The sequence below is a fragment of the Moschus berezovskii genome, chromosome 17 (genome assembly GCF_049115385.1).
Source record: "Moschus berezovskii isolate FMDL1 chromosome 17, NW_MosBer_1.0, whole genome shotgun sequence".
Taxonomy (NCBI): Eukaryota; Metazoa; Chordata; class Mammalia; order Artiodactyla; family Moschidae; genus Moschus; species Moschus berezovskii.
This window is the reverse complement of record NC_142476.1, coordinates 5,790,988-5,817,953: the sequence shown is the minus strand read 5'-3', so window position 1 is coordinate 5,817,953 and position 26,966 is coordinate 5,790,988. Positions and strand designations below refer to the sequence as shown.

The window sequence follows — 26,966 nt, the reverse complement described above, 5'->3', positions numbered from 1 at the left end:
AGAGTTTGCCTCCATTCCAATCCATTCCTCCTTATGGTCTCAAAGAAGTAGTCGAGTGACTTTATGGATTTTGACTTGGGAGAGGCAAATTACTCAGGATGCAGAAATCCTTTGGGGGACAATCATTGTCAGTTTGACTCTTGCTAACTGAGAACAGCACGGTGAAAGGCCAACAGGTGGCTCCTGGCAGGACCAAGAGCCTCTGAGAGGCACAGAGCAGTGCAGGGGCTCTCAAAGCTTCTGGGTCCCGGCAGCATCAACCGCAGCCCGCTCCGCCCCAGGGGCCGCCCCCCGCGCCCCTTCCCCTGCAAGTCCCCGCCGCGGAGCCCGGGTGGGCGGGGCTCCACTGTCGCTCTCCCCGCCGCGCGGGAGGAGCCAATGCCAGCGGCCCTGGTCACGCGCTCCAGGCGGCCCGGCCAATGGGCGCCGGGGGGCGTGGCCCGCCCGCGGGCTCAGGGCGTTTATAACCGCTTGCAGCTCCGCGCCGACTCGCGAGCGCAGGTGCAACCGTGGGATCCCGGGTGGGAGCTGCACGGGTAGCCGGGTCTTCCCGCTCCGCCCGCGCCCGTCGTCTGGCCATGGAGTCCTTGCCTTTCCCCCGGCGCCTCGGCTCTGCGCCCTCAGCCACTGCCTCTCTGGCCGCCGAGCTGGTCCGGCCCCTGGCCGACGGGCTTCTCAAGTCGCCCAAGCCCCTGATGAAGAAGCAGGCGGTGAAGCGGCACCACCACAAGCACAACCTGCGACACCGCTACGAGTTCCTGGAGACCCTGGGCAAGGGGACCTACGGGAAGGTGAAGAAGGCGCGGGAGGGCTCCGGGCGCCTGGTGAGTGCGGCGCCGGCCGGCGGGCTCGGGGCTCGGCCTCGCCGCTGGGCGCGGGCCGGGGGCCGCGCCCTGCTCGGTGCTGTTGCCCGCCTTCAGCCTTCATCTTCGTGTGTGTGTGCGCGCGCGCGCTGATGGTGTTCCCCGGACATTTGTCTGTCCATGAGTATAGGGACAGTGGCCGTGGACCCGAGAACCCGATCAACTCTGGTCAGCAAGTGATGGTTTCCAAAGTGAGGCCGGGTGAGGAGGCTTCCTAGAGATGAGACTTCAGTGGCATTTTGTTTGTAACAGACTACCCGGTGGAGCAGCACGGGAAGAGGAAGTCGAAGGCACTTGATCTTAGGGGGTAGAGCCTATGTGCAGCCGAATGAATATAAAGGACTGAGGCGTCCAGTTCCTCGGTTCAGTTCTGGGAGTTTGGCAGCCCACGAGACTGGGGATACCCCTCCCTCCTGAGGGCCGTGGGTGGGTTTGACATTTAGGTCCTTGCCAGCTCTGACAGTCAATCAAAGTTTCATTATGATGTGTTTGTAATTCTGGTAAATGTGAAACCAGGCTCTGGTGAAAGATCCACTGTGCCCCAAGATACCTTTGGATTTGGGGCCTTTTCAGGGCCGTATCCTGCACATTTGGGTTGTAGGTGTGTATAGTAGCAGTAATCTGTAGGATGTTGTTGTTTAGTTGCTCAGTCATGTCCAACTCTTTTGTGACACTATTGACTATGTAGCCCACCGGGCTCCCCTGTCCATGGGATTGTCCAGGCAAGAATACTGGAATGGTTTGCCATTTCAGTCTCCAGGGAGTTTTCCCAACCCAGGGATCAAACCCGCATGTCCTGCATTGCAGATGAATTCTTCACTACCGAGTCACCGGGGGACTCCTTTAATGTGTGGGACCTTATGCAGTTTATTTTCTCTGTACTCAGTTTCTCCTGTTGTAAAAATGAAGAAAATATGGGCTCCCTCAGAGGTTCTATGAGGATTGAATGAGATACAAATATTAATTTAAATTGTTCCCTGACAATAGAACCCATAATGACAACTGATATTTATATTTGGAAAGACCAGCCCTAAAAGGATGGCAAGTTTGCAGAAGTTAGCAGTGGTTCCCTCGGAGAAGGCAATGGCACCCCACTCCACTACTCTTGCCTGGAAAATCCCATGCATGGAGGAGCCTGGTGGGCTGCAGTCTGTGGGGTCGCTAAGGGTCGGACATGACTAAGCGACTTCACTTTCACTTTTCACTTTCACACATTGGAGAAGGAAATGGCAACCCACTCCAGTGTTCTTGCCTGGAGAATCCCAGGGATGGGGGAGCCTGGTGGGCTTCCGTCTATGGGGTCACACAGAGTCGGACACGACTGAAATGACTTAGCAGCAGCAGCAATGGTTCCCTAACTTGAGTTTAATGTACATGGGAATCACTGGGTGCTTATTGAAAACACTTATCTGGTTCCGCACTGGGAGGATTTCATTCTGAAGATCTGGGATGGGGCCAAATAATCTGTATTTTTTTTGGCCACACTGTGCAGTATGTGGGATCAGGGATGAAGCCCGTGCCCCTACAGTGGAAGCACTGAGTCTTAACCACTGAACCTTCAGAAAGGTCGAAAGTGAAAGGGTTAGTGGCTCAGTCATGTCTGATTCTTCGTGACCCCATGGCCTTTAGCCTGCCAAGCTCCTCTGTCAGTGGGATTTTCCAGGGACGAATACTGGAGTAGGTTGCCATTTCCTTCTCCAGGGGATATTCCCAACCCAGGGATCGAATCCAGGTCTCCCGCATTGCAGACAGATTCTTTACCATCTGAGCCACCAGACAAGTCCCTAAATAATCTGTATTTTAAGAAGCCTTTTAAAAGCAGGTGGTTTAGGGATTATTTTGCCAAATCCAGTTGGGTGCTGGTTATGAGATGTGCATGTATGCGTGGCTGTGGTTTGCCTGTTGGCTATGGCAGCAGGTCGCCTCCCCAGATTGTTTGCTTTTGCAGCCAGTAGCTGGTTTGAAATTCAGGAAGTCATTTCATTGGTGAAGGAGAGTGGATGCTGGGGAAAGGGAGTGGATTACGGCCCCATCAATAGAACCGAGGATGTTTTTCCTGCTAATGCCTGGCACAGTCCCCAGGTGCCCACTGCCAGGTTACAGCTATTGGGCAATCATGTACTTCCTGACTTTCCTTTTCTTTCTCTTTCTATAAAGTGTGATGGCCCAAGAAGCCTCCAGGCCTGAGACTGCTGGACCCAGGCTTTGTTAGGGGCTCAGCTGAAAAATAGCTTCTTGTGGCTCGTACCTCTTGTTGGGGGGCATACTGGATTGGGGAGGAATGGGGTGGCCCAGAAACTGAGACTGAAATTCAGAAATGCCATTAAGCTCTTGGCCTGGGTCACTGCGTGTGTAGGGGGTGTGTGTGTGTGTGTGTAAGAGAGAAAGGGAGAGATCATTGATTCTGCAATGAGATAAACCAGCTTTCAGTTTGCAAACCTCAGTGGCTGTAGGGAGAGATTCCAGCTCTTATTACATCAGAACAGAGAATTCAAAGGTGCTCCCTGGCTTCATGTCTCTTGCTGTCTCCAGGGAGCCAAGATGAGTAGGAATGGGACCTGCTCCCTGATCCACTGATCACCCTGTACTTCTGCTGGGAGTTTGCTCAGGGCCTCCATCCTCCTTGGAGAGCAGCTCTACATGCTGCTAAACTCTGGTTTCTCTAAATTCTGGAGAGAAATCCTCTTCTCCACTGCACCCCACTCCTGCCTCTTCAGTGTCCTCCCTGAAGAGAGACCGACCTGGTGCCCCAGCAGAGGAGTGTGGGAGCAGCCCACGACCTCCCCCAAAATGAACCGAGGTCTTTGGGGAAGAGGGTCAGAGGAAAGCCTGCTGGGTGACTTCCGCCCCATTCCCAATTCCCAGCCTGTCTGATGGGATTCTCAGGGGCCCGATAGGATTGTCTGAGGGGAGGGGCAGGTGGGCAGGACTAAGGGCTACTCCAGGAGGACATTAAAGGAAAAATAAATATTTGCTCTGGATTTTCTAGCTCTGAGTACATTCCTGGTATCCACATGACATTTCCTCCTGTGACTCTCCTAGCTCTCCTGACCTACGCCCTCCCCCAGGAAGAAAAGCACCTGCTGGGTGCCTGGAATGGTGGAGTCCACCACAGCTGTTAGGGTGATCTGCATAGAGTTCTTACCTGCACGAGCAGAGGGGAGTCCAAGGGGAGAGTGATCTGGGCCAGGGGAGCTTCTGTCTCATTTATATATTGGATTGTTGCATGGGATTTCAAAATGTTTGAACATGACCGAGATGGTCTGATTCCTTCATTGACAGATGGGGAAACTGAAGCCCAGGGAGGGCAGGTAACATGTCCCGGGGCTGGTTAGTGGTATGCCTGCAACATCAGCTCCTGACTTGACCACCCAGCGTGAGATGACCAGGACGGAGTCTCGGACTGGGAGCTGGCTCTGGGCTGAGCCCGGGCTTGCCTCAGTTTGCTTTGTCATTCCAGCAGCTAGCTCCAGCTGCCCTTCCCAGAGCTCCAGGCATACTGAGAGTGGGAGGAGTCTTTGGGAACAACGCCCACCCCTGCGTCCTCGCTGCCTGCGCCCAGAGATCCTGAGTGGGTGAACTACACTACATTCGAGGCTTTTTGCTTTGTCAGGAAAACTGCTCGGCTCAGCATCAGGGGGCAAGCATTCAAAATCCCGGCTCTGCTGCATCTGAGCCATGTGACCTCTCTGTATCTCAGTTTCCTCATCTGTAAAGTGGGGATTATAATAATTCCGACCTCATGGGGCTCTCCTAGGGTTAAATAAGGGAGTCTGCATGTCAGCACCGTAGCTGACACACATGGTAGTGTTACCCTGGCAGGGCTGGCTTTGTCAGGGTCCTCTTCTTCCTCTCCTGGGGAAGGGGGGGTCCCTCCATCCTGGGTCTGCCCTGCCCTGAGGAGGAGAATGGCATGTGCTTCACTTTCCTAAGCCCTTTGGTCTCCGCCTTGTTCAGAGTCCCAGTCTCTCCTTTAGCCCCTGATCCAGAGAAGGGCTCCCACCTGGCCAGGTGCCAGAGGCCTCCGTCTGTGTGATGCTGCCCTCCCAGCTCCCTGCTGCACCTGCCTGCTCAGGGCAGGGAGAGAGACTTTGGCTGCAGGCGACTCCTGTTCCTGGGTTTTGGCCAAGCCATGCAGGAGGGCTGGGCAGGGAAGCGCTTTGTCTGGCAGAGCGGGCCGGAGGGTGGAAAGAAGGGGTGGGCAAGCATGGGATTTAGGGGCGGCAGCACCGCCTCCCCTCAGAACCCATTCCCGGTCCGTGCCAGATTCTCTGGAAGGCTTGGTGGGATGGTGAGCCACCCCCAGGCCTATCCCCACTCTGCCAGCCCAGCCCAGCTTCTCCTCTGTAATCTAAATGGGTCATCCTCCAGCTCCTCACCCTGCCTCCCAGAGGCAGCTGCTCCGTGAAAGGCCAGAAAGGAGTCAAAGATCTTGGCTCCAACTCTGGCTGGTAGCTATGACCAGAGATGCCCAGCTTGTACCCTCTCTTGTCCTCTGCAGCCAGTACCTGTAGGTCATCTTTTTCTAAGATCTTTCTGCCATCCTCTCCTGAATACATATTATTCTGGATCTGAGTTCCTGTGGGGATTAGGAGAGAAGGCAGTGTTTAACCAATTGACCTCAGCACCCATCTGTCCAACTTGTTTGTCTGTCTGTAAGTGGGTTGATGGTGGCTGGTGGTGCACAGCCCAGCCCAAGGCAGGGTGTGGGGCATTCCCTTCTCCAGGGGTAAGAGGCAGGCCAGAGCATCTGTAAGGACCTTTTGTCTTCTAAGATGGTAGCTTCTCCATGCAGCAACCCTCCATCTTGGATCCTGACAGCCTGGCCTTGTTGAGGAACCTGGGAAGAGTCACTTCTCTGGATTTCAGTGTTTGCATTTGCAAAATGGAATAGGGAATTAGCCATGATGCCTTTCAGGCAGGCAGGGCTGCAGAGGCAAGAAAATCACTGGGCTAGTATCAATAGGAATTTTGCTCAGGCAGGTTAACACGGTTATGGCATGGGGCCTCTGAATAAGCCCATTATAACCATCCTTGGCCAGCACCTTCCTGGCATGGTAGCAGGTGACCCATTTCTGAAGAAGCTCATCAGAAAATGCTGGAGTTTAGAAGCGAACTTAGAGATCCTAGTGTGCAAATTCACGAATAGTTCCTTTCCTTTCTTTCTGGTGTGTTCTCAAACCTTCCCTCCAAAAGCCTATGTGCCTTGGCTTGGTAAACCCCACTCTTCCTTCAAGATCTAAAACAAAGTTTTCTCCCTGGGGTGATTCGCCTTGCTCCTCCAGGCAAAGCTCTCCAGTGCTCTTGAAGTCCCTGGGTGGCAGGGATCTCAATCACACTTGACTGGATCAAAGGCCTTGGTGCAGGGACTGTCCAGTTTTTGTTTGAATCCAGTACCTACTGTAGTGCCAGACATGTAGTAGGCGTTCAGCAAATGTTTGGAGAATAAATGCCCTTTTATTTTTCAGATGAGGACATTAAAACTAGCCAGACCAGTTAACCAGATCATTTAAGTGACTTGTCTTGAGTTGCATAGCTCCAAAGGGGCAAATAAAGATTAGATACCTGGGCTCTTGGCACCCCTCCACTGATCTAATGTTCACATTTATATTGTCATTATTGTGTTTCAGTTTCCTGGCCCTTCTGAGTAGGGTGGCCATGTAATATAACATCTCAGCCTGAATACTTTGGAGAGTAAAAAGGGCACATGGGATGAACCAGGATCGTCCGTATGCAGGTGGCTTTCCCGCCTCTGAGTCATCTGTTCAGCGACTATCATTCTCTTCCTTTACTCTGGTTACTATATTTTAATTCTAGAGAGTGGTTGCTCAACTATCTTGCACATGAGAACAAAGGTCCCTCGAAATGAGTTCTAGTAAACAAGGTTGACTGCACCCATGCCTCACAAAAAGGGCAGAAAATCTTATTTGGGCACTGGTCCCATTGGTCCCAGGGATCAGCCCAGTGACTTAACCAATAAATATTTATTTGTGATTTGTGTTCACTAGTAAACAGTTGAGTGTTTTCTGTTTGCTGAACTCCTTATAAGCCTGAGCTGTTGCTATATCTCATATACTTTGACAGGCTCTCCAGCAGTTAGAGGCCTGTCTGGTGGGGCTAGGGTGGGTGGGGGAAGTGCCCCAGGCCCACCAGGGCAGTGACACATTGCTCTTCTTGTCTGTCACTTGCTTGAGGACTGGTGGTGGCTCAATGACCTAACCTGTTTCCTTCCTGGGAAGTGCCAGCCAAACGGTGGTCTCCTAAGACCTAGCATAGATAATGGGGGGGAGGGTCCCCCTGAGACCAGAGCATGAGCTGGCAGGGGGATGGAGCTGTCCACTGAGGACTGACAATTCTGGTTTTAATCATAGGCTTCCAGAATGGATTTCAGGGTTCAACTTGTACACCCTCTACCCACGCAGTGACTCCTCCTAGCGCCCCTCAGGGCCCTCTCCTTTTTCCAGACCTCTCTTCTGTTAGGCCTGTCTTCTTTAGAGCTCAGACCCCGCCTACGGTGATGTGCTCACTGTCCGCGTTTGTGTGTGCACAGTTGTACATCTGAGATATGCCTGGGTTTTGCATAAGTATCTTAAATTCTCAAATATTTCTGTTTCATTATCTACGTATGTGATTTATATGTGATTTTCCTTTTACATAAATAGATTCAATTTATGGCCCTTTATCTGAAGAGCTCGCGGTATTACCTGATTTTTAAAACAAAGAATTTAAAGAGAGAGAACTAGTCCATAATATCTCCCCTTCAGGGGGAGAAAAAGGGTATAGGAGAGGTGATGAGGAACCGAGCTGCAGGTTGAAGCCTCGTAATTGGAGGAGGATTTAAGCCCCTTCCCCGTCCCCACCCCCTGCCCAGTTCTAAGCGGGGGATTTCTCTGCTTCGCCCGCTTCTGGGGTCCTTTGGAGCAGGAGGGGTGGGAGCGTGAGGAGACGCCTGAGGCCGGCGCTGCAGCTGCGCTGGGGCCTGGCGGGGGCGGGGGCGCCGCGGTGACCGCCCCGCGCGCCGCCCCCTTTAGGCTCGCCGGCCGGCGTTGCTGGGGTGATCGGCCCGGGCGCTGTGAGCGCTCCTCTGCCGGATTACGGCGGCTCCGCATTCCTGGCCGAGGGGACACAGCCCCGCGGGCGCGTCGGAAGCAGGACGCCTTTGTCTGCGCGGAGCCCTGGGAAGCGGGTGGCGGCCCCGCCCCCGGGCTCCTTTTTCCGGCTCCTTTTGAGCCTCGGGGGGCGGCAAACCCTCCTGGGAAATGAACTAGGGGCCGTTTTCCTCGGGTTTCTTACTCCCAGGCTCCGGGGAAGGGGAAGTCCTGTGTCTGCCTCTCATGCCCTCGGACGGGACCTGTCGGGAGCGGCCCGCGTCGGTGACACCCCGCCCTCCCCGGCCCGGCCCTGGTGCCCGCGTTGCCTCTCCCGTGGCCCGTGGCATTTATACGGTCGCTTCACAGAAGCAGCGAAGGAGAGCGTGGCAGACACCCTCCTTAGTCCAGCCCGTTGCTCTCACGGAGCTCCGAGGCCGCGGGAGGACGGCAGCGCCAGGAGGGCCGGTTCCCCGACCGCCCGCGCTCCACGCGCGCGTTTCCTCTGTCACTGCTCCGTGTGGCGGCACAGAGGCCCGGGGCCCCTCTGTGTCTAAGAGCTGTGCTTCAGCAGCTTCTTGGCAGTTCTTTCTCCATTTCCTCTGCCTCACTCCACCCTTCCTGAACCCACCGCGCGTACCAGCCAGAGTTTAATCCTTATATGGCATGTTCACCTTTACAGACAAGGTAGCAAAGCCCAGAGGACTCTGTTCAATTGTCTGGTTGTTTGGTGCTGGGGGAGAGACCTTACTATTCACCTGGACTGAAAAGGCTAGTACTTTTTTCATAACTTTTTTGGGTGAGCTTTTTGTAAGCAGGGACTTCCCTGGTGGCTCAGACTGTAAAGCGTCTGCCTACAATGAGGGAGACCCGGGTTCAATCCCAGGGTCGGGAAGATCCCCTGGAGAAGGAAATGGCAACCCACTCCAGTACTCTTGCCTGGAGAATCCCACGGATGGAGGAGCCTGGTGGGCTACAGTCCATGGGGTCGCACAGAGTCAGACAACTGAGCAACTTCACTTTTGTATGTGGGCTAAGACATATATAAAATTTACCATTGTCATCATTTTAAGTGTACAATTCAGTCCATTCACAGTGCTGTACATCATTACCACTGTGCATTTCCAAAAGCTTTTCATCATCTCAAATGGAAGCTCAGCATCCACTAGGCAGTAACTCCCCATCACCTCCGCACCCCCACCCCGTAACCAGCCTCCTGCTCTCTGTGCCGTGCATTCATCTATCCTAGTTACTCAGATAAGTAGAGTTGTGCAGCATTTGTCCCTGTGTGTCTGGCTTCTTTGACTGAGCGCGCTTTCAGGGTTCATCTGTGTTGGGCATATATCGGTACTTCATTCCCCTATGTGGCTGAATAATACTCCATTGTGTGAACATACAATATTTTGTCTGATCAGTCATCCGTTAATGGACCTTTGGGTTGTTTCCCACCTTTTAGCTAGAGACTGTAGCAAATTAGAGGGCTGTGGTGGAAGAAGTATCAGACGTGGATCAACAGTGCAAGCCAGTCTGCACCAGTGAGTGCCTGTGTGACTGAACAGGAAGGAAACTTAGCCTCTCTAGGAATGTGCTTCCTCACCTGGAAATGGGGATGGTGATGCTTTCCGCACCTGCCTCTCAGGCTGGTTGAGAGGGCCAGCTCAGTGACGGCTGCAACAAATGGCTATTCAGTGCCTACCGCATGCCAGGCGCTGTGCTCACCACCCGGTGGGGAGCAGAAGAGGCCCAGTCCTTTCCTCATGGTGAAGCAAGATAAATTTGCTTTGAATGGTGAAGCATCAGCCTTACAAGTACAGTTTGTTACCTACCGTCTTCACATATCCATACTCTGAGTGAGGTCATTGACTTATCCTCATTCCTGCTACATAAACCGCACCCAACCCAGGCAAGAATCTTCGCCAGAGAAGGTTCTCTCTAGCCTCTCTGCTCCCTGCCCCAGTGAAGGGTGGAGCGGCTTCTCTGGGTGCAACCTATGGCCTTTGTAGCAGCAGGAGGCAGATCACCAGGGTCAGGGCTCCCCCGGAGTGTCCTCAGGGATGTCTTTGCCTGCCAGGCCTTCCTCCTCACTCTCCTGCATCCTCTGTTCTCAGGTGGCCATCAAGTCGATTCGGAAAGACAAAATCAAAGATGAGCAAGATCTGATGCACATTCGGCGAGAGATTGAGATCATGTCATCCCTCAACCACCCCCACATCATTGCCATCCACGAAGGTACAGAGGCAGAGCATTTGAAGCTGAGAGTGTGTGTGCATGCACATGCGCAGTCGGAGCAGATGACACACAGGAGTAGAAAAAGGCACGGGCTTTAGGCTTGGGCAGGAGCTAGATTGGAAGCCCAGCTGCAGGACTTTGGGCAGGTAATTTAATGCAGTCTCTGGGTCTCAGTTCCTCTTTTGTAAAATTAGATAATCTCACTTGCGTCACAAGTTTGTTGCCAAGATCAAATTTAATGTCACCAAGTACTCGGCTCAAGAGAGGAACTCCACAGATTGTAGGCATTTGATTGTAGGCATTTTTGTTCTTAGGTTTCTGCACTTAAACACTGCCTCCCCAAACCCAGGGAGAGCCTTGGCGCTGTGGGGGCAGCCAAAACATACGGAGACCTGCACCTATCTCAGGCGTGTGGGTGCTCTTTTTCTGTGTACGTCTTAAGAGCCAGGCCTCCTGTCCTCTGAGTCATTCCCGCCGTGAGGCTGGTTCCTACCCGTCCTCGTATCTCTCAGCCTCCTCTTGCACTGACATCAGTGCTGGCTCTCCACTCCAGCTGCCCTGCTCCCTGTGACCCAGACAACAAAGTGAGCGAGGGATGGTGATGCGGGAAAGACAGGGAACAACCTCCCACACGCTCCTGTCTGCTGGCAGCCTTTACATAATATCAGTTAGGCAGGAAGCAAGGAATGGCAGGAGCAGCAGGAGGGAGGAAGGGAGCCTGTGGCTTTGCCCTCAGCCTGAATATTCCTGGTGGGAGGAAGAGAGATCTCCTCTCTCAAGTTCTGTTTAGAAGAAGACTTAAGAGCAGACCACTGCCGTGGTCCCCTGGCCTGAACCTGTCCCATGGGGAACCCAAGCAAGTGGCTGAGAAGGCTAATTGTGTCTCTGTGTATATCCCCCCAGGGGAGAGTGGGCAGGTGATAGAGTATTGGTTAAGCCAGGCTATGCTTGGTGGTTGGTGTGTGTGTGTGTGAATTCTTCCCCCCACCCATATCTCCAGCTAGGTCTGGGAACTATTCTTTGAAGCTTAGGATGTAACTGCTGTGTATTGCATCTTCAGATTCAGCGGGTGTTGGGGTATCATAGTTACTATGTAACTGGCAGAGCTCTCCCAGATCCATCCCTATCCACAGACTTCAAGAGATAGGGACTAAGGAGAAAGCTCCAGTCCTGGGAACTGACCTCTAACATAGCTGCGCTCCAGAATGTGCCCTGGTTGGCCCCTGACCCCCAGATCCATGGCACAGACTTTACACACACCCTGCAGGGTTGTAGAGACCCAGAGGGTTGGAGTCTCTAGGCAGGCCTCAGCAGTCTGGACCATGTTGCTCTCCTGGGAAAAAGCACAGTCTTCCTGGCCAGATACCCAACTGCCTGGGAGCTTGGACTCTCCCTGGGAGTAGCCTCCTCTCTCAACTCCTTCTCCCAGGCTAGACAGGAGTCGCTCTGGGCTTGGCTGAGCAAACCAGACTCAGAGGACCCGCTTGACACAAAGATGCAATGTCACGGGCGTGCATGTCTTGACACACACGCAGCTGAAGGGCCAGTTTGATGAACCAGCCGTTCCCTGCTTTTCCAGGAGAACAGACAAGGCCTGTGGTGGCAAGCAGGCCCCTCCCACACGTGGAGATGAGCCAGTTGGAATAGGCTGACCGCCAGGAGCCCAGGCAGTCAATTAATTATCAAATATTTATTGATTGTTTCTGTGTACAAGGCCCGAGCCTAAATACGCTGGACAGGAAATCAAAGAAGTTGAGAGTGATGAGTGTCTCAGCTCTCCGTGGATTCCAAACCACTTTCATATGCTTTTATCCCTCTTCTGATCTTCTGGGTTTTATTTTTTAAGTTTATGCATGAGAATGCTAATGATAAATATAACAGTAGAGACCACCTATCGAGTGCCTGCCTGCTTGTCAGGCTCCACACCAGCTCACCCAGCCAGCCCGAGAGCGGTCACTTGTTTGTGTGTCACCCCAGCCCTGTGAAATTGCTGTCATTACCCCTCTTCAAGTGAGGACACGGAGGCGCGCTGACTGAATAACTTGCCATGGTCACCCAGCTAGTGAGTGATGGTGCCAGGATTCGAATCCCAAACCTGTGTCCTTTCTGAGGTATCTGGAAGAGATTTGCCTGAGGTCACCAGGCAAAAAAGTACTGAGTTCTGAACCAGGGAGCCTGACTTTTCATTCTTATCCAGTGATGTCTCGGAATTCGTAGGGTAGTTTTAAGAATGCTCAGAAACCTGAACTTCCAAGGAGAGGGAGGTGAGCCAGTCCTCTTGGCCTGAACTCATTGCTACTGGAAGGTGCTGGGAGCGTCAGCGGGCAGCACCCTCCCTGCTTCCAGATGTCTGGTTTGGGGCCGGGAGGAGGGCGTGGCCCTTGGTGGGAGCGTGCCCTCTGGAGGGCCTGACCCTGCTGCCTCGCTCTGCCCCAGTGTTTGAGAACAGCAGCAGGATCGTGATTGTCATGGAGTACGCCAGCCGGGGCGACCTGTATGACTACATCAGCGACCGGCAGCGGCTCAGCGAGCGCGAGGCCAGGCACTTCTTCCGGCAGATCGTCTCCGCCGTGCAGTACTGCCACCAGGTGAGCGCCTGGCCGGCACCGAGGGGTGGCCCCTGGGCCCGGGCCCAGCTCCCCCGAGAGGCCCCGTGACCTGCCGGGGTCACACAGGGAGATGGAGACAAGGCGAGGTGTAAGCCCTCACTCAGCGGAGGGAGTGCTGGCGTCTCTGGCTTCAGGTCTCTTGGCTGGGGTTGGAAGGACCGATGGTTTGTTGTACTTGTTCTGGTAAAGCTGGGCTCCCTGCCTGTCTGTGCTTACCCCACCTTTGGTGCGTCCTCACTGTCCAGACTAGGTCCTCGTGTCCGTCTCCCCTGATGGCCTTCCCCTGACCCTACCCTCCCTCTTTCAGAACGGGGTTGTCCATCGGGATCTCAAGCTGGAGAATATCCTCTTAGATGCCAATGGAAATATCAAGGTGAGCCTCACTTCTTGTGTAAAACTGCTCCTGCACCCCTCCCCAGACCATCTGCACTGGCCCCAGCTAAGCATCTTTAAGTCCCTAGGGGGTTCCAGAAGGAGTTGAGTCCCGGTAAGGACCTCAGCCATCCTCCATTTCAGCACTTCTTTCTGTGGGTTGAAAACTGAGGCCTCCCGATATGGAGTATCTTGCACAAGGTCCCATGGCTAGCACGGTCAGCTGGAACCAGTCCTCTAACCCCCTCAACATCCCAAGGTTGAAGGAGTCTGGATCTAGGGTTGGTTGCTGCTCACAGCCCTGGGCCTGGCAGGAAGAGGCTGTGACCTGCGTGTGCCCCACCTGCACGTGTGCACAGAGATGCAGGCACACAGACACACGCATGCATGTGCACTTTAATCTGCTACCATTAAGGAGCCCTTAGCACCTTTCACCACAGCAAGCACTCCAGCCCCAACTTCCTGCTTCCTTCTGCTGCTGAATTCCCATGGCTAAGTAGTTAAATTTAGGTCTGAGAAGTTCAGGTTGACGTGATAAACTCGGATCTCAGGGCTAGAAGGGGCAGACAGCAAGAGCTTGCCCTGCAGACACCTGGGAAGGCTCTGACTCTGCACTTGGACCCTCCTCAGAATCTTCCCGAACTCAGGTCACAGCCTCTTCCCCAGTGGCCACTGACCTATGCCCTGAGGTGCCCTGAGTTCATTCTCCTTTCCAGTTCCCGGAGTAGGTGGGGCTTGCTTTGATGCTGCCCAGGGAGGGGGAGGCCAGAACCAATAAAAGCACACAGTCCAGGCAGGCATGAACTTTCCCATCTGTACCAGTCGTCTGCCTCGTTATGGGCGTCAATAGGTAACTGCGTGATAAGAGGCCAATAAAACCCATAAATGAAGGAGCCAGAGTTCATAAACAGCTCCTCCCGACCCTGGGCACACATGACCCTCTGCTGGGGAGGAAGAAGCTGGGAGCAAAAGGGCATAGTTCTCAGCCTCTGTCTGAGGAGAGTTGGGGGAAGGGTCTCTCTGAGGAGCAAGAAGATGGACTTGGGGCCCTCAAACCCCCGACATCAGAGGGCTCAGGAGGTCCTGTAAGAAGATTGCTTCTCCTGGGCCATAATGATGGCCCTAATCTTTGCTCTGCCTTCACTGTGGCTTCTCAGATCTCCTGGGCTGACCCCAGTCCCACCACCACTTTCCTGCCTGGATGTGGGCCGAGATGAGCCCTTTGCTGGGAAGGCAACCCAAGCCCATGGGGTAACTGTGTTCTGAGGTCCTTGGCACTGACATGAGACATTGTCTCTCCCCCTCCAACTGAGAGACGTCCTTCAGTCATTAAGTGGCCGTTAGTCCCATCCATGGGTCACAGCTGTGCTAGGAGCTGCAGGAGGGCTGGGGGCAGGTGGTCCACGTGGGGAGCTATTGACGTGGCAGCAGGAGGAGGCAGAATGACAAGCAGGGGCTTCTGTGAGTCACTGGAAATTGCATGGCTTTATGGGAAGAGGAGATCTCGGGGCAGTGGAAGGCTTCCAGGGGGAGGTGGGCCTTCTGGGTTGGTAGGACATGTGTGGGAAGAGTGAGCATCCCTGGAGTGGAGTACAGCATGAGCAGAGGGCCTGGGGAACAGTGAGGACCTGGAGCTGCCCTCACTGCTGCCCCAGCTCACCTCGCTGACTCAGCCTCTGAAGGGCGCTTTCTTCCAGGGCCTGAGCTATGTTGGTGGTGCCTGGTATGGGGTAGAGGTCATGGGCACCCTCTCCTCCTGCCAGGGCCTGTGTTTCCTCGGGGTCTGGAGAGGGGCAGACCAGGAGCTACGAAACAATCCAGGCCTTGGCGTGACCCTGTCCGTGTTTGACCCAATCCTACAGATCGCTGACTTTGGCCTCTCCAACCTCTACCACCAAGGCAAGTTCCTGCAGACATTCTGCGGAAGCCCCCTCTACGCCTCGCCCGAGATCGTCAATGGAAGGCCCTACACAGGACCAGAGGTGAGTGCCTGGCCTCCTGCTAGTCTCTTGGCTTAGATCTTGAGACAGGGATGAGCTGGTTTTCTACTGATTCCCTTTCTCAGATTGCAAGACTCACTTCCCCGCCAAAGCCGTGCCCAGCCAGTTCTGTAGCTGGGAATAGCAAAACTGGCATGAGAGCTTCAGTCCCCTGGCCCCTGGCAGTGTGGCTCTGTGCCCCACACCTTCTGCATTCCCATTACCTTTCCAAGCCCCCGGCCAGCCTCCCCAAGCGGAGGCAGATGACAGCTCTCTCCGTGACTCTCAGTCCCTTCTACAGGATGGCCCTCTCTGCCCCTGGGTCCTAGAAGGAGGTGGTCCTTGGGTGCACTGGGCTCTGGGTTCTCCCTCGTGGGTACTGAAGGGGAGGCTGGAGCCGTCCGCCCTACAGCATGAGGACCTCCTGGCTGACCCTGTCTCTCCCTCAGGTGGACAGCTGGTCCCTGGGCGTTCTCCTCTACATCCTGGTGCATGGCTCCATGCCCTTTGATGGGCAGGACCACAAGACGCTGGTGAAACAGATCAGTAACGGGGCCTACCGGCAGCCTCCTAAACCCTCTGGTGAGTGAGGGATGTGGGCGTTCTCATCCAGACCCTGGGTGTCCTTTGCTAGTTTCTGATGCAGGAATTAAACAGTGACAGTAAAGCGAAGCTTCCCTGGTGGCTCAGACTGTAAAGAATGTGCCTGCAAAGCTGGAGACTGGGGTTTTGATCCCTGGGTCTGAAAGATCCCCTGGCAAAGGGAATGGCAACCCACTCCAGTATTCTTGCCTGGAGAATTCCATGGACTGAGGAAATTGTCTGCAATTTCTGCCTGGTGGGCCACTCTCCATAGGGTTGCAAAGAGTCAGACATGACTGAGCGACTTTCACTTTCTAAGTGAAGACGGCAACCCACGGCAGATGAAGGTGCCTTCCACCCCACCTCCTGCTGTCATCTCTCTGCCTCCCGTGCCTGTGACCTGCAAGGAAGGAAGGACTGAATCTTCCTGTATGGGCATGCTTATTTGGGAAGTGCTTCCTAAAGCCTGGTTTAGATCCTCTTTGCCACAGTTGTCTCATTTCCTACTGCGTTTGTGCTTAGAAATCTTTTTGTCGTTTCATATACGATGCGTAAGGTGAGAAGAAGGGTGTGAGGGCCTTGGTTTACTCTTGAGCAGCACCCCCCCAGCCCCACCCCCAGAGGCCTGCATTTCACTGGAGCAAAGGAGCAAACATGTAAACATGGCTGTGGTCCTGCGGTCCTGGAGACTAGGGAGCCTGCCTGGGGGCACAGCTGACCTGGGAGGGAGCCTGGTCTTAACATCCATGGGGTGAGCCAGGAGGGACACTGCGGGTGCCCAAGCTCGTGGCTACTGAGCTGAAGCCTCTCTCTCCCCTTCTAGATGCCTGTGGCCTGATCCGGTGGCTATTGATGGTGAACCCTACCCGCCGGGCCACCCTGGAGGACGTGGCCAGCCACTGGTGGGTCAACTGGGGCTACACCACCCGTGTCGGGGAGCAGGGGGCCCCGCACGAGGGCGGGCACCCCAGTAGCGACCCCGGCCGGACCTCCGTGGCTCAGTGGCTGTGGCGCTCCTCCCGCCCCCTCCTGGAGAACGGCGCCAAGGTCTGCAGCTTCTTGAAGCAGCAGGCGCCGGGCAGCAGGACCCTTGCCCCTGGCCTGGAGCGCCAGCACTCACTCAAGAAGTCCCGCAAGGAGAACGCCATGGCCCAGACCCTCCAGGGGGCCCCGGCCGCCGACGCCTCCCCTCGCCCTGGGAAGGGTGGCCTCAAGCTGCCGAAAGGCATTCTCAAGAAGAAGACATCGAATCCCGCAGAAGGGGCGAGGCAGGGCCCTGAGCCTGGCCCAAGCCCCACCAACCCAGGCCAGGCCGGCCTGCCACTTCCCAAGAAGGGCATCCTCAAGAAGGTGCACCAGCGGGAGTCCGGCTACTACTCCTCGCCTGAGCCCAGCGAGTCTGGGGAGCTTTTGGATGCCGGGGACGTGTTTGTGAGTGGGGATACGGATGCCGGGGACATGTTTGTGAGTGGGGATACCATGGAGCACAAGCCCCCGCCAGCCTCGGGGCGGCTGCCGCATCGCAAGGGCATCCTCAAACACAACGGCAAGTTCTCGCACACAGCCCTGGAGCACACAGCGCCCACCACCTTCGGCTCTTTGGATGAACTGGCTTCCCCGCGCCCTCCAGCCCGGGTCAGCCGCCCCTCAGGGGCCGTGAGTGAGGATAGCATCCTGTCCTCTGAGTCCTTTGATCAGCTGGACTTGCCCGAACGGCTCCCCGAGCCCCCACTGCGGGGCTTTGTGTCTGTGGATGACCTCATGGGACTGGAGGCACCCCCCTCAGAGGGCCCCGGAAGCCGAGGCCTGAGGCGATGGAGGCAGGAACCCCTGGGGACTAGCTGCTTTTCTCTGCTGGGCTGCCCGGCGGGGACAGAGGGCGGCCAGCAGGGACTGAGGGTCTGCTCGGAGCTCAGCTGAAGGAGGGGGCATTGCCCATGCGGGCAGGATCTGAGATGCAGCTGGATGCACCCTGATGGGGAGACTGCCTTCTTCCCTGCCTCCCAGGACCCGCATCCCAGCCCAGAAGGCTGAGGTGGTTTCAGTTGAGCCCTGGGGAGGGCTGGATGTGGGCAGTGGGCAAGTGAAATGCGTTGAGGGTTCAATGTCTTCAGCCCTGTGGAACCAAGAAGGTAGCTCTAGAGGAAAATGAGTAGAGAAGCAGCGAGGAAGGCCCATGGCCAAGTCCAGGTTGCCTGTTAATTTCCAGGTTGCCTTGCTCGTTGCCCCCTTGGAGGGGGTCGACGCCTTCTTCTTGAGAATGCCTTTGGCAGCTTGAGGCTGCCCTTACCAGGGCGAGGGGCAGCGTCCCCCTGGAGGGTCTGGGCCATGTAGTTCTTACTCCTGGAGTTCTTAAGCAAAGGCTGGCGCCACAGCCACTGAGCCACAGAGGCCCGGCCAGGGTCGCTGCCAGGTGCCCGCCCTTGTGCGGGCACAGGGTTGCCTGTGCCCTCCCCGTAGTAGGGCCACAGAGAGCTGGAAAGAGCACTCTGTCAGTGCCTAGCTCCTGTAAAGAGTGAGTCTGTGTGTGATGCCATCCCGCCAAGGTGCGGCTAGAAGCTCCTCATTCGCATACACATTCCCATCTCCACCGCTGCAGGAAGGGGGATCCCTTCCAGGGCCCGAAACTGGGCTCTTGTCTAACACTCAGAAATGAGTTGTCCAAGGAGACACATGCGCTGACGAAGCAAGAGATTTTATTGGGAAAGGGCACCCGGGTGGAGAGCAGGAGGGTGAGGGAACCCAGGAGAACAGATCTGCCACGTGGCTCACTCTTGGGTTTTATGGCGATGGGGTTAGTTTCCGGGTTGTCCTTAGCCAATCATTCTGACTCAGAGTCCTTCCTGGTGGTGCACGCCTTGTTCAGCCAAGGTGGCTGCCAGAGAGGATTCTGGGAGGTGGCTGGACAGGTGGTGTCTTCTTTTGACCTTTCCTGAACTCTGCCAGTTGGTGGAGGCTTTTTAGTTCCCTGTTCCTTACCAGGACCTCCTGTTGTAAAACAGCTCATGCAAATGGTTACTATGGTGCCTGGCCAGGGTGGGTGGTTTCAGTCAGTGTGCTTCCCCAAACAGAACAACTCAAACTGGAATGTGGCCCCCCCACTGGCTCCCTAGAGTGTGCCCTTCCTTACTTACCTGAGCAGTAAGAGAACACAACCTCTGTTTCCTCAAAGGTTCTCTCCCCTCTCCCATCCTCCAAACTTGGAAAATGAAAATCGCTCAGTCAAGGCTGACTCTTTGCAACCCCACGGACAGTAGCCCACCAGGCTGCAATTGCAGACAATTCCCAGTCCACGGAATTCTCCAGGCAAGAATACTGGAGTTGGTTGCCGTTCCCTTCTCCCGGGGATTTTTCAGACTCAGGGATCAAATCCCACTCTCCAGCTTTGCAGGCAAATTCTTTACAGTCTGAGCCACCAGGGAAGCTTCATTTTGCTGTCTGTTTAATTCCTGCATCAGGAGTTAGCAAAGGACACCCAGTCTGGATGAACACACCCACACCCCTCACTCACCAGAGGGTTTAGGATTATCAGTGTCTTGTGGCCCTGCCCATCAAAGCGCACGGAGCCATGCACCAGGATGAAAAGGAGAGCGCCCAGGGACCAGCTGTCCACCTGAGGGAGAGAGGCAGGGTCAGCCAGGAGGTCCTCATGCCCTAGGGCGAGTGAATCTAAAAGACTTGAAAAGGCTCAAGCTGCTAATGGACCTCATCTCAAGGGGCTCAGACTCTCCTGGACCCCACTTGGACCTCAAGGACTCTGAACCACTCCAGCCTCCAAGCTGCTTCTGCTATTGAGAATGGATGTGTCTGTCTCTCCGGGCCTTTAGGGCCCTAGAAAGTTCTTATTTATTTTAATGTTTTCAGCTCTGTTTTTTAAAAAACGAATCTTACCATTTTCAATGATGTGAATGCTATGTTCTGGGGAATTCCACTATGACATCTAAGCTTTGTGTACAGGGAGGTATTATTGCAGTGCTCCCCTACTGATTAGAGGCGGTGGGGTGGGGATCTGTTGTAAATCTACATGTCCCGTTGCTCTATCTGGGAGGGGTCTCTGGCTCCCTCCCTCCACACCCTGATTCTGTCTACCTGATGGTCCCTCTTCCCTCCTGTGCCTAGAAAGAACCACCCCATTAAAAATGAGAATGGTGACTGGAAAATAGCTTCAGTCATTCTGTTTGGGTAATGGGACACAGATCTTTGAGTTTTCTCCTAACACACGTTTCCTTGGACTCTGGGGTGAAAAATGGAGAACCTGCTTAATGAAAGCAAAACACACAACAAAAACCCGACTCTTAGCTCCCAAAGACTCCCAGGTATACCTCCATCAGCAGTTCTGCCCTTGAAAGCACACAGAGGGGAGAGAGCCCAGGACTGAGAGTCCCGATTTGCCCTTCTGCCTTTAGCACTGAAGAACTGGGCTTGTCAAGCTATATAGCCCTTCCATCCCTCCCCCATCCAGCTCTGTCCCTGGCTGCCTGAAGGCACCCCGCCACCTTTATTCTCTCCTTCCAAAGAACTCCATTTCCCTCTAGTACAGGGCAGCTGCTCCGTGCTCTGCGCCCAACCGCCTGGCTCCTGGAGGATGTAAAGAATGCCTGGAATGCCCCCCTCGATGGCCAGCCCTCCCCACCCCCTGCAGAGCATTCCCGGACACCCGTTCCATTGAGAAACTCCCAGGCTCCGAGGGCCAGGATGAAAGGGAGGATAAGCACAAAGTGCAGGCCGGCAACCGGCTGGCTCCGGCTCCAAGCAGACTCTCTCCCCCATGCCTCACCCGCCTCTGCTGTGCACAGGCCCCCAACAGCCCCAGTCCCAGCCAGCTCCCGCTGCCTGCTCCGCGCACACCTGCCCTCCCGCCAGCCTGCAGTGCCCGCTGTCGTGGAGCACCTGCCCTCCCCTCCCCTTCCCTGCTTGTGCGAAGCTGGCAAAGTTGCTGAGTCTGGGAAAGAAGTGAGGAGGCCAGGTAGCTGTGGGGTCAGGATGGGAGAGGAAGCAAACTGTTCAGGCTGCAAATGGGATACTTCAGTCTGATATCTTTGTTTGTGGTCCAAATGAATGCCGGAGCTCTGGGCCAACTCTGGGTAGACATAGGAAAAACTTAAGAGAAAATCGTTACCCAAGAAGCAGAGAGTTCAGATGTGGAATCAACTGTGTTCGTTTATTCACTGACTCAGGAAAAAAGTGAAAGCTCTGTGAAAGACAGAGGTAGTTGCTCTGTGGCCGGTGCAACACAGAAGATCTTAACCTCATCTTTGATGCAAACTGAGCAGCAAGCCAGCGTGTATTAAAAATAAAGTTCAATAGAAAAATTGTCAGTTCAGACAATGGTGAAGGGGAAATGGGGTGATGGCAAAGAATAATTGCAATTTAGGAGGCAACAGGGGCTACCATTTAAGTGCTGTGCATCAAACACTTGGTCGTGGTGGTTTAAGCACTGAGTCATGTCCAACTCTTGCGACCCCAGGGACTGTGGCCCACCAGATTTCTCTGTCCGTGGGATTCCCAGCAGGAATACTGCAGTGGCTTACCATTCCTACTCTATGGGATCTTCCTGACCCAGAGATCAAACAGTGTCTCCTGCACTGAAAGCGGATTCTTTACCATTGAACCACCAGGTGAAAGTGAAAAGTGTTAGCTCACTCAGGCATGTCCAACTCTTTGCGACACCAGGTTTTCCATGGGCTTCCCCAGGCAAGAATACTAGAGTGGATTGCCATTTCCTCCTCCAGGGGATCTTCCCATCCCAGGGATAAAACCACATCTCTTGAAATCCAGGTCTGGGGGAATGCCAAATCTCAGCAGGAGTGGGCGATGTGGGATTTATTTAATCTAGATAGGCTTTGGAGATTTGGGAGAATACCAGTGAATATCAGTGAATAGAACTACAAACGTACAGGCCCTGCTCTTGTCTAGGCACAATGGGGGTAGCAGTTATTTCTGCCCCAAATGCCTTCCCCTTCCCTCGAAAGCCTCAAAAGCGAGCTGGAAAAGCAGAGGGTGAGTGAGAACAGGGAGAAGCTGGTGTGGGGAGCCAGGATGGGAGAAGGGACACCACAGCTCCAGCAGCACATCCTACCAGCACTGCTGGGGGGTGGAATGTCTAAGAAGGGGCTGTGGCTGTGAAAGTCGCTCAGTCGTGTCTAACTCTCTGCGACCCCACGGACTATACCATGCAATTCTCCAGAACTGAGATCTTTTGTCCTCTTTGAGGTTTGTTTGCTTAATCTCTTTCAAGCCAGAGGCTGGGAGGGGTGGGCAGGAGAGAGGGAACAGGGGAGGCGGGCAGGCCGCTGGGGAAAGAGACTCTGGGGGGGAAGAGAGTATCTATTACACTAGCCCCTCAGGAGACCCAGGCTCTGGGGATGTGGATTCCATATTGCTGGTCCCTTCCCCTCACCTGCCAGATGCTTCATACCAAAAACATTCCAGAAAGTAGACTCAGAGAGATGACTCTGAGCCCCAGGGGGGAAGTCTGGGGCCCTAGGAATATTTAGTGCCACATCAGCGCTTCCGGAATGTGAATAACCCAGACAGCCACCCGGGGGGCAACTTTGGGAGACAGGAAAGGGCCTTCAGAAACCAGACCAGAAAGTCTTGGTAAGAATTCTCTTTACGCCCTCAGCCCTTCCCTGGGGCAAGTCAATCCAGGCTGTCCCTGGGTGGAAGCCCCCTTGCTGGGGAGCACGGAAGCTCCACTCCATGCAGTGGGGAGACCCCTGCAGCATGTCAGGAGGAGCTGTCCAATCCCCCCGGGACCCCATCCAGTTGGGCTGCCTCGGACCCTTCTGGTGGGCAATTCAGATGGGTGGGGAACACCAGTCCTCTGATGACATAGTGCCTACACCCCACCAGAGCTTCTGCTCAGCTCTGACAGTCAGAATCTGGAGACTCTCTGAGAGCCAGAGCGTGTCTGAGCTGGGAAGGACCCAGGACAAAGGGTTAGCCTGAGCAGCCTCCGCATTTATAAGAGACCGGGGCTGAGGCAGGAAGCTAGGGAGCACTTAGATCTCCAGTGGAGATGAACGGTATAAGGAGTCTAGAAGTTCAGAAAGACATGTGAGTTGGAGATAAAGACTTGGGAGTTGTTGTTAGGAAAGAATTTCTGCTTCGGGTGGAAAATCAGCTTAGTTGATCTCTGAAGTCCCTGAGTTCTAAAGATTCCTGGATTTCATTTTCTAGGAAGGGCTTCCCAGGTGGCGCTAGTGGTAAAGAACCTGCCTGCCAATGCAGGAGATGTAAAAGACACAGGTTCCATCCCTGGGTTGGGAAGATCCCCTGGAGAAGGGCATGGCAACCCACTCCAGTATTCTTGCCTGGAGAATCCCCATGGACGGAGGAGCCTGGTGGCCTGTAGTCCGTGGGGTCACACGGAGACAGACACAACTGAAGCGACGGAGCATGCGTGCACGCCTTGACTAGGAAAGCAGTTATGCTGTGGCTGACCGGTTTGTGAAAGCTCGACAGAGGGGGAGATGGGTGTTGCTGAGTCAGGAAGGCGGTTTTGTCTGTATGCAACTGACTTGTTCCTCCTGAGGAAGACACAGGCTTCTCCCAGGGATGGAAGGAGACTGCGGGGGATCGTCCTTTGTCTTCCTGCTAAAAGACCTCTTAAAACCATCCAACCGTGAAACTTCATGGCCGCACATCTTCTAAGGATTTTATCGATTTTATAAGCACATTGGAAATGTCACTCTTGGGCCAGGGCGCTGCCTCTGACAGAGGGGAGGGGAGCTGCCTTGTACAACCCAGGCCCCAGAGAACAAGCCAGCTCCTGGATTCCCAGTTCTCTTCCGCTGTTTCAGAACTTCCTGCTTCAGATCACGGGCGAGCTTCCACGCAGCCCGCATTTCAACAGGCCTGGTGAGTGGCTCTGATGACACCAGAGCTGGAGGACTGACTCCAAGTGAGAGCTTTTAACCTCTCTCTACAGAGCTGCTGCCTTTAGAGAAATTTCACGCCACTGGGCAGGCAGCTTCCTCTCTGGGTTGCAAGCTTCTTTCCCTTTCTCTCTCTCTCTTTCATTCTGCCCACTTTTGGCTCTGAAATCCTCCTTGCTGATTGTGTTTCATAAGAAGGCGACACTAGTGGTAAAGAACCGCCGCCGACGCAGGTTAGACATGAGGCCCAGACTGGATCTCTGGGTCAGGCAGACCCTGGAGGAGGGCACAGCACCCACTCCAGAATTGCCTGGAGGGTCCCACGGACAGAGGCGCCTGGGGGGCTGCAGTCGTGGGGTCGCACAGAATCAGACACTACGGAAGCCACTTGGCACAGAACCCTGTGCTTCTCAGGCTTTCCCCTCCTCACTCCAGCTAATCCCCTGACTCAATTTCACCCTTTTCCCTCTGGGGATGTTTAGGTCGAGTTGGGGGAATGAGTCATCCTAGAGTTGGGGAGGGGGCTTCAAGTCCATAAATGGGCAAAAACTCTGATTTCAGGTCTCACTCTCCAATTCCTCCCCTCTGTCACCTACACCCACAGGAATTCCCCAGAGAAAAGGAAGCTGTTGGGAGAGGGGAGTGCTGGCTTTGACCAATGAAATTCTAGAAACAACAGCTTTTTAGGAGATAGGAGACTGACTCAGCTTCCCTAATAAACAGAAAAGCACAATGGGATTTTCCCAGCCCGAGAGGCCAAAATCCCATTTCCGGGTGGAAGCGAGGGCCCAGCCAGTCCCACCTACTCCCTGCTCGTCTCTGCTTTCCCCTCCTCGGAGGACGCCAGCTCCCAGGGTGCTGACCCAGCTCCCTAGCAGGGCTGACCACATGCCTCACCCAGCGGCAGGGGGAAGGGTGCAGTGACCTTTCAAAGTTCTCCGGCTGGATTCCGAATCTGCCTCCAGCCTGGTCTGCAGTGTCTTCCAGGTCCTTTGGCTTCCTACTGAAGCCGGTCAGCCCCTGGCATGGAGCCCCACATCTGATGAAGGACCCCTGGCTTGGCTCTGTCTCTAAGCGCAGTGCTCTGTGAATGGAGAAGCCGTGGGCTGGGTGGCACCTGTGGGGAGCTGGCTGGTTCCTCCTCAGACTCTCACGTGGTGGCCATGTCCCCTTTGAGATGCTTTCTCAATTCAGGGTATGGGCCTCACATGGCTGCTCAGAAACCTTGCTAGCCACAGGCCCAGGAGACTCAGGGGCAGACTTGCAAAGCTCCAGGAGATGAACAAACACAGCCAGAACGTCAGTTTGTTGGTTTGTAAACTGCTGTCAAACCAACCAGGCCCTTGGGTTGCTGATGAGCGTCTTCACCCTTTGCTTCCACATTAGGGGAAGCCTCATGAGATTCAGAGGGAAGCTTACTCAGAGAGCATGGAAGCTGGGCAGAGAATACTGTGGCCATGAATGGCCTTCTTGGTGTGGCAGCCTCTCAGCCAGGACACACCAGGTGGCTGGTTCAGGGCGCCCTCCCCCAGCAGACCTCTGGAGAGCCTCCCACACACACTGCCCCAGACACAAGCTCCCTGGCTTAGCACATTCCTCCTGTAGGCAGAGCACAGTGCAATCACTTAGACAGTCACTTTCCCAGTGTGCTCACGTCAGCTCTGCAGCCCTGGGATATCACAGGATGACTTCTGAACATGCTTTGTAAGCAGCACCTCCCCAAAGAAAATGAAGGAGTGGGAGAAGGTGCTCAATAAATGTTTAATAAAGGGCCTCCGCCTGCTCCTGGGGCCCCAGCCCCTCAGAAAAGGGAATCTGATAGTTACATCAGTGAAAACTCACCCCCTAATAAACCCGTCAACACGTATTGAGACCTTACTTTGTTGTAGGTGCCATGGAAGATACAGAGGCAGTCAAGGCAGGGCTCCCTCCCTCAAGGAATGTGTATATAATAAAGTTGAAGCCATAAAATAACACCCACAGGATGATCGTTAACAGCACAGAGGTGAGCGTGCTAAGGGTGTGTGTCTGGTACAGAAAATGCGTCCAGGCTCCCCTGGACTTGGTTGTAACAGGACCACTCGTGTGACTGAGGGGTAGACCCCTGGCTGTCTCGGGCCCCAGGCTTTGGTCACTGGGTTGGTCAGGAAAGGAATAAGCGCCCATAACTAAGGCTCACAGTGTTCTGGCCCCAAGGCAGGGTCTCGCTTGAGTCCACTCAGTAGAAACGGGAGGGCCCAGCGGTCCTTCCTTACAGCCACTAGCCTTGGCAGGAAACAAGGGTGAGGGTCAGAATGAGCAGCTGGCATCGGGCAGGGACAGTTCCCACCTCGCCAGCCATGGGTGAGGGCGGGTTGGGGCATCAAGCATGTTGGTTCATTGACCATGTCCTGAGAAAGGCATCCACTGTTTCCTCCCTGCCTAGAGGAGTTTGCCTTCTTTAGTCTCCCGGAGCCTCAAGATGAAGCAGAGTTCTCTCTCTCTCTAAGCCAGCTTGGTCTGCTTCACAGCTTGTGTGCCATTTGCTAGGTCCCTAGGTCCCGAGTCTTTCTAGGCCCATTTTTTTTCATCCCTGCTAGGGCACTAGGCAAGATCCAGCCTCAGTCTCCTCCCACCCCCACCGCTTAGCTCAGAAATAAGAACCAGCTTGGAACCATGCAACCATGTGTGTGCTGTGTCATACTGTGCCCACCCCAGATGGAAGTCAGGTACTGGTCATCCCTGAAGTCTCTGGCGTCGCTCTGGAGTACCAGGTCTCAAAGGGTAGTCGGGGTCCCCTGGGGGATCTCCGAGTCCTTTCACAGGATACACAAGGTCAAACTGTTTTCATCATAATGTGAAAATGTCATCTGCCTTCTTACTGTCATTCTCTCATGAGTGCACAGTGGAATCTTCCAGAAGCTTCACGGTGTGTGATATTATAGCAGACTGAATGTTGAGGAGGTACAAGAATCCAGTTCTTCACAATGTGAACATACTTAATACTGTTGGACTGCACACTTAAGACAGTTAAGATGGTAAATTTTATGTATTTTGTCACTGCAATTAAATTTTTTAATTTAAAAAAATCTATCTTTTTCATTAAGCCATTAAAAACATTTGCAAAAACGTAGAACAATGCTACTCTTCTCACTAATTTTTTTTTTGTTTTGAAAAATATAGCTTTTTTTTCGTAAAAAGTGTTTTGTATATATAAACATGCAGTGAGTTATTACCATTGTTTTTTTTTAGACTGTTCTTTTAAAATAAATTAATAAATATTTTCAAATTTATGTTTTAATTGATAATATGGTAAACATCATTTCACCCATATAAAAGCTCTTTGAGTGTCCTCAATAATTTTTTAGAGTGTAAAGAGACCGAA

At 54.1% G+C, this 26,966-nt stretch overlaps 1 protein-coding gene across 2 annotated transcripts; it reads left to right on the top strand.

The window, feature by feature from the left end:
* Positions 1-494: 494 nt before the first annotated feature.
* On the top strand, positions 495-19,882 carry NUAK2 (NUAK family kinase 2). 2 transcript variants are annotated; one of them, XM_055420042.2, is made up of 7 exons: positions 495-791; positions 10,060-10,180; positions 12,617-12,768; positions 13,097-13,162; positions 15,024-15,143; positions 15,590-15,722; positions 16,546-19,882. In XM_055420042.2, exons 1-7 carry the CDS (start codon positions 579-581, stop codon positions 17,640-17,642), a joined length of 1,902 nt encoding a protein of 633 aa, XP_055276017.2. In that variant the 5' UTR covers positions 495-578; the 3' UTR covers positions 17,643-19,882. The 2 variants fall into 2 exon arrangements, with proteins under 2 accessions (XP_055276017.2, XP_055276015.2); XM_055420040.2 differs by having other exon boundaries at positions 495-824.
* The last annotated feature ends 7,084 nt before the right edge of the window (positions 19,883-26,966 follow it).

Coding starts and splice junctions, on each gene's coding strand:
- NUAK2 (XM_055420040.2), top strand. CDS start 579: ATGGAGTCCTTGCCTTTCCCCCGGCGCCTCGGCTCTGCGCCCTCAGCC. Junction 10,181..12,616: donor CATCATTGCCATCCACGAAG/GTACAGAGGCAG, acceptor GCTCTGCCCCAG/TGTTTGAGAACAGCAGCAGG. Junction 15,723..16,545: donor GCAGCCTCCTAAACCCTCTG/GTGAGTGAGGGA, acceptor CTCCCCTTCTAG/ATGCCTGTGGCCTGATCCGG.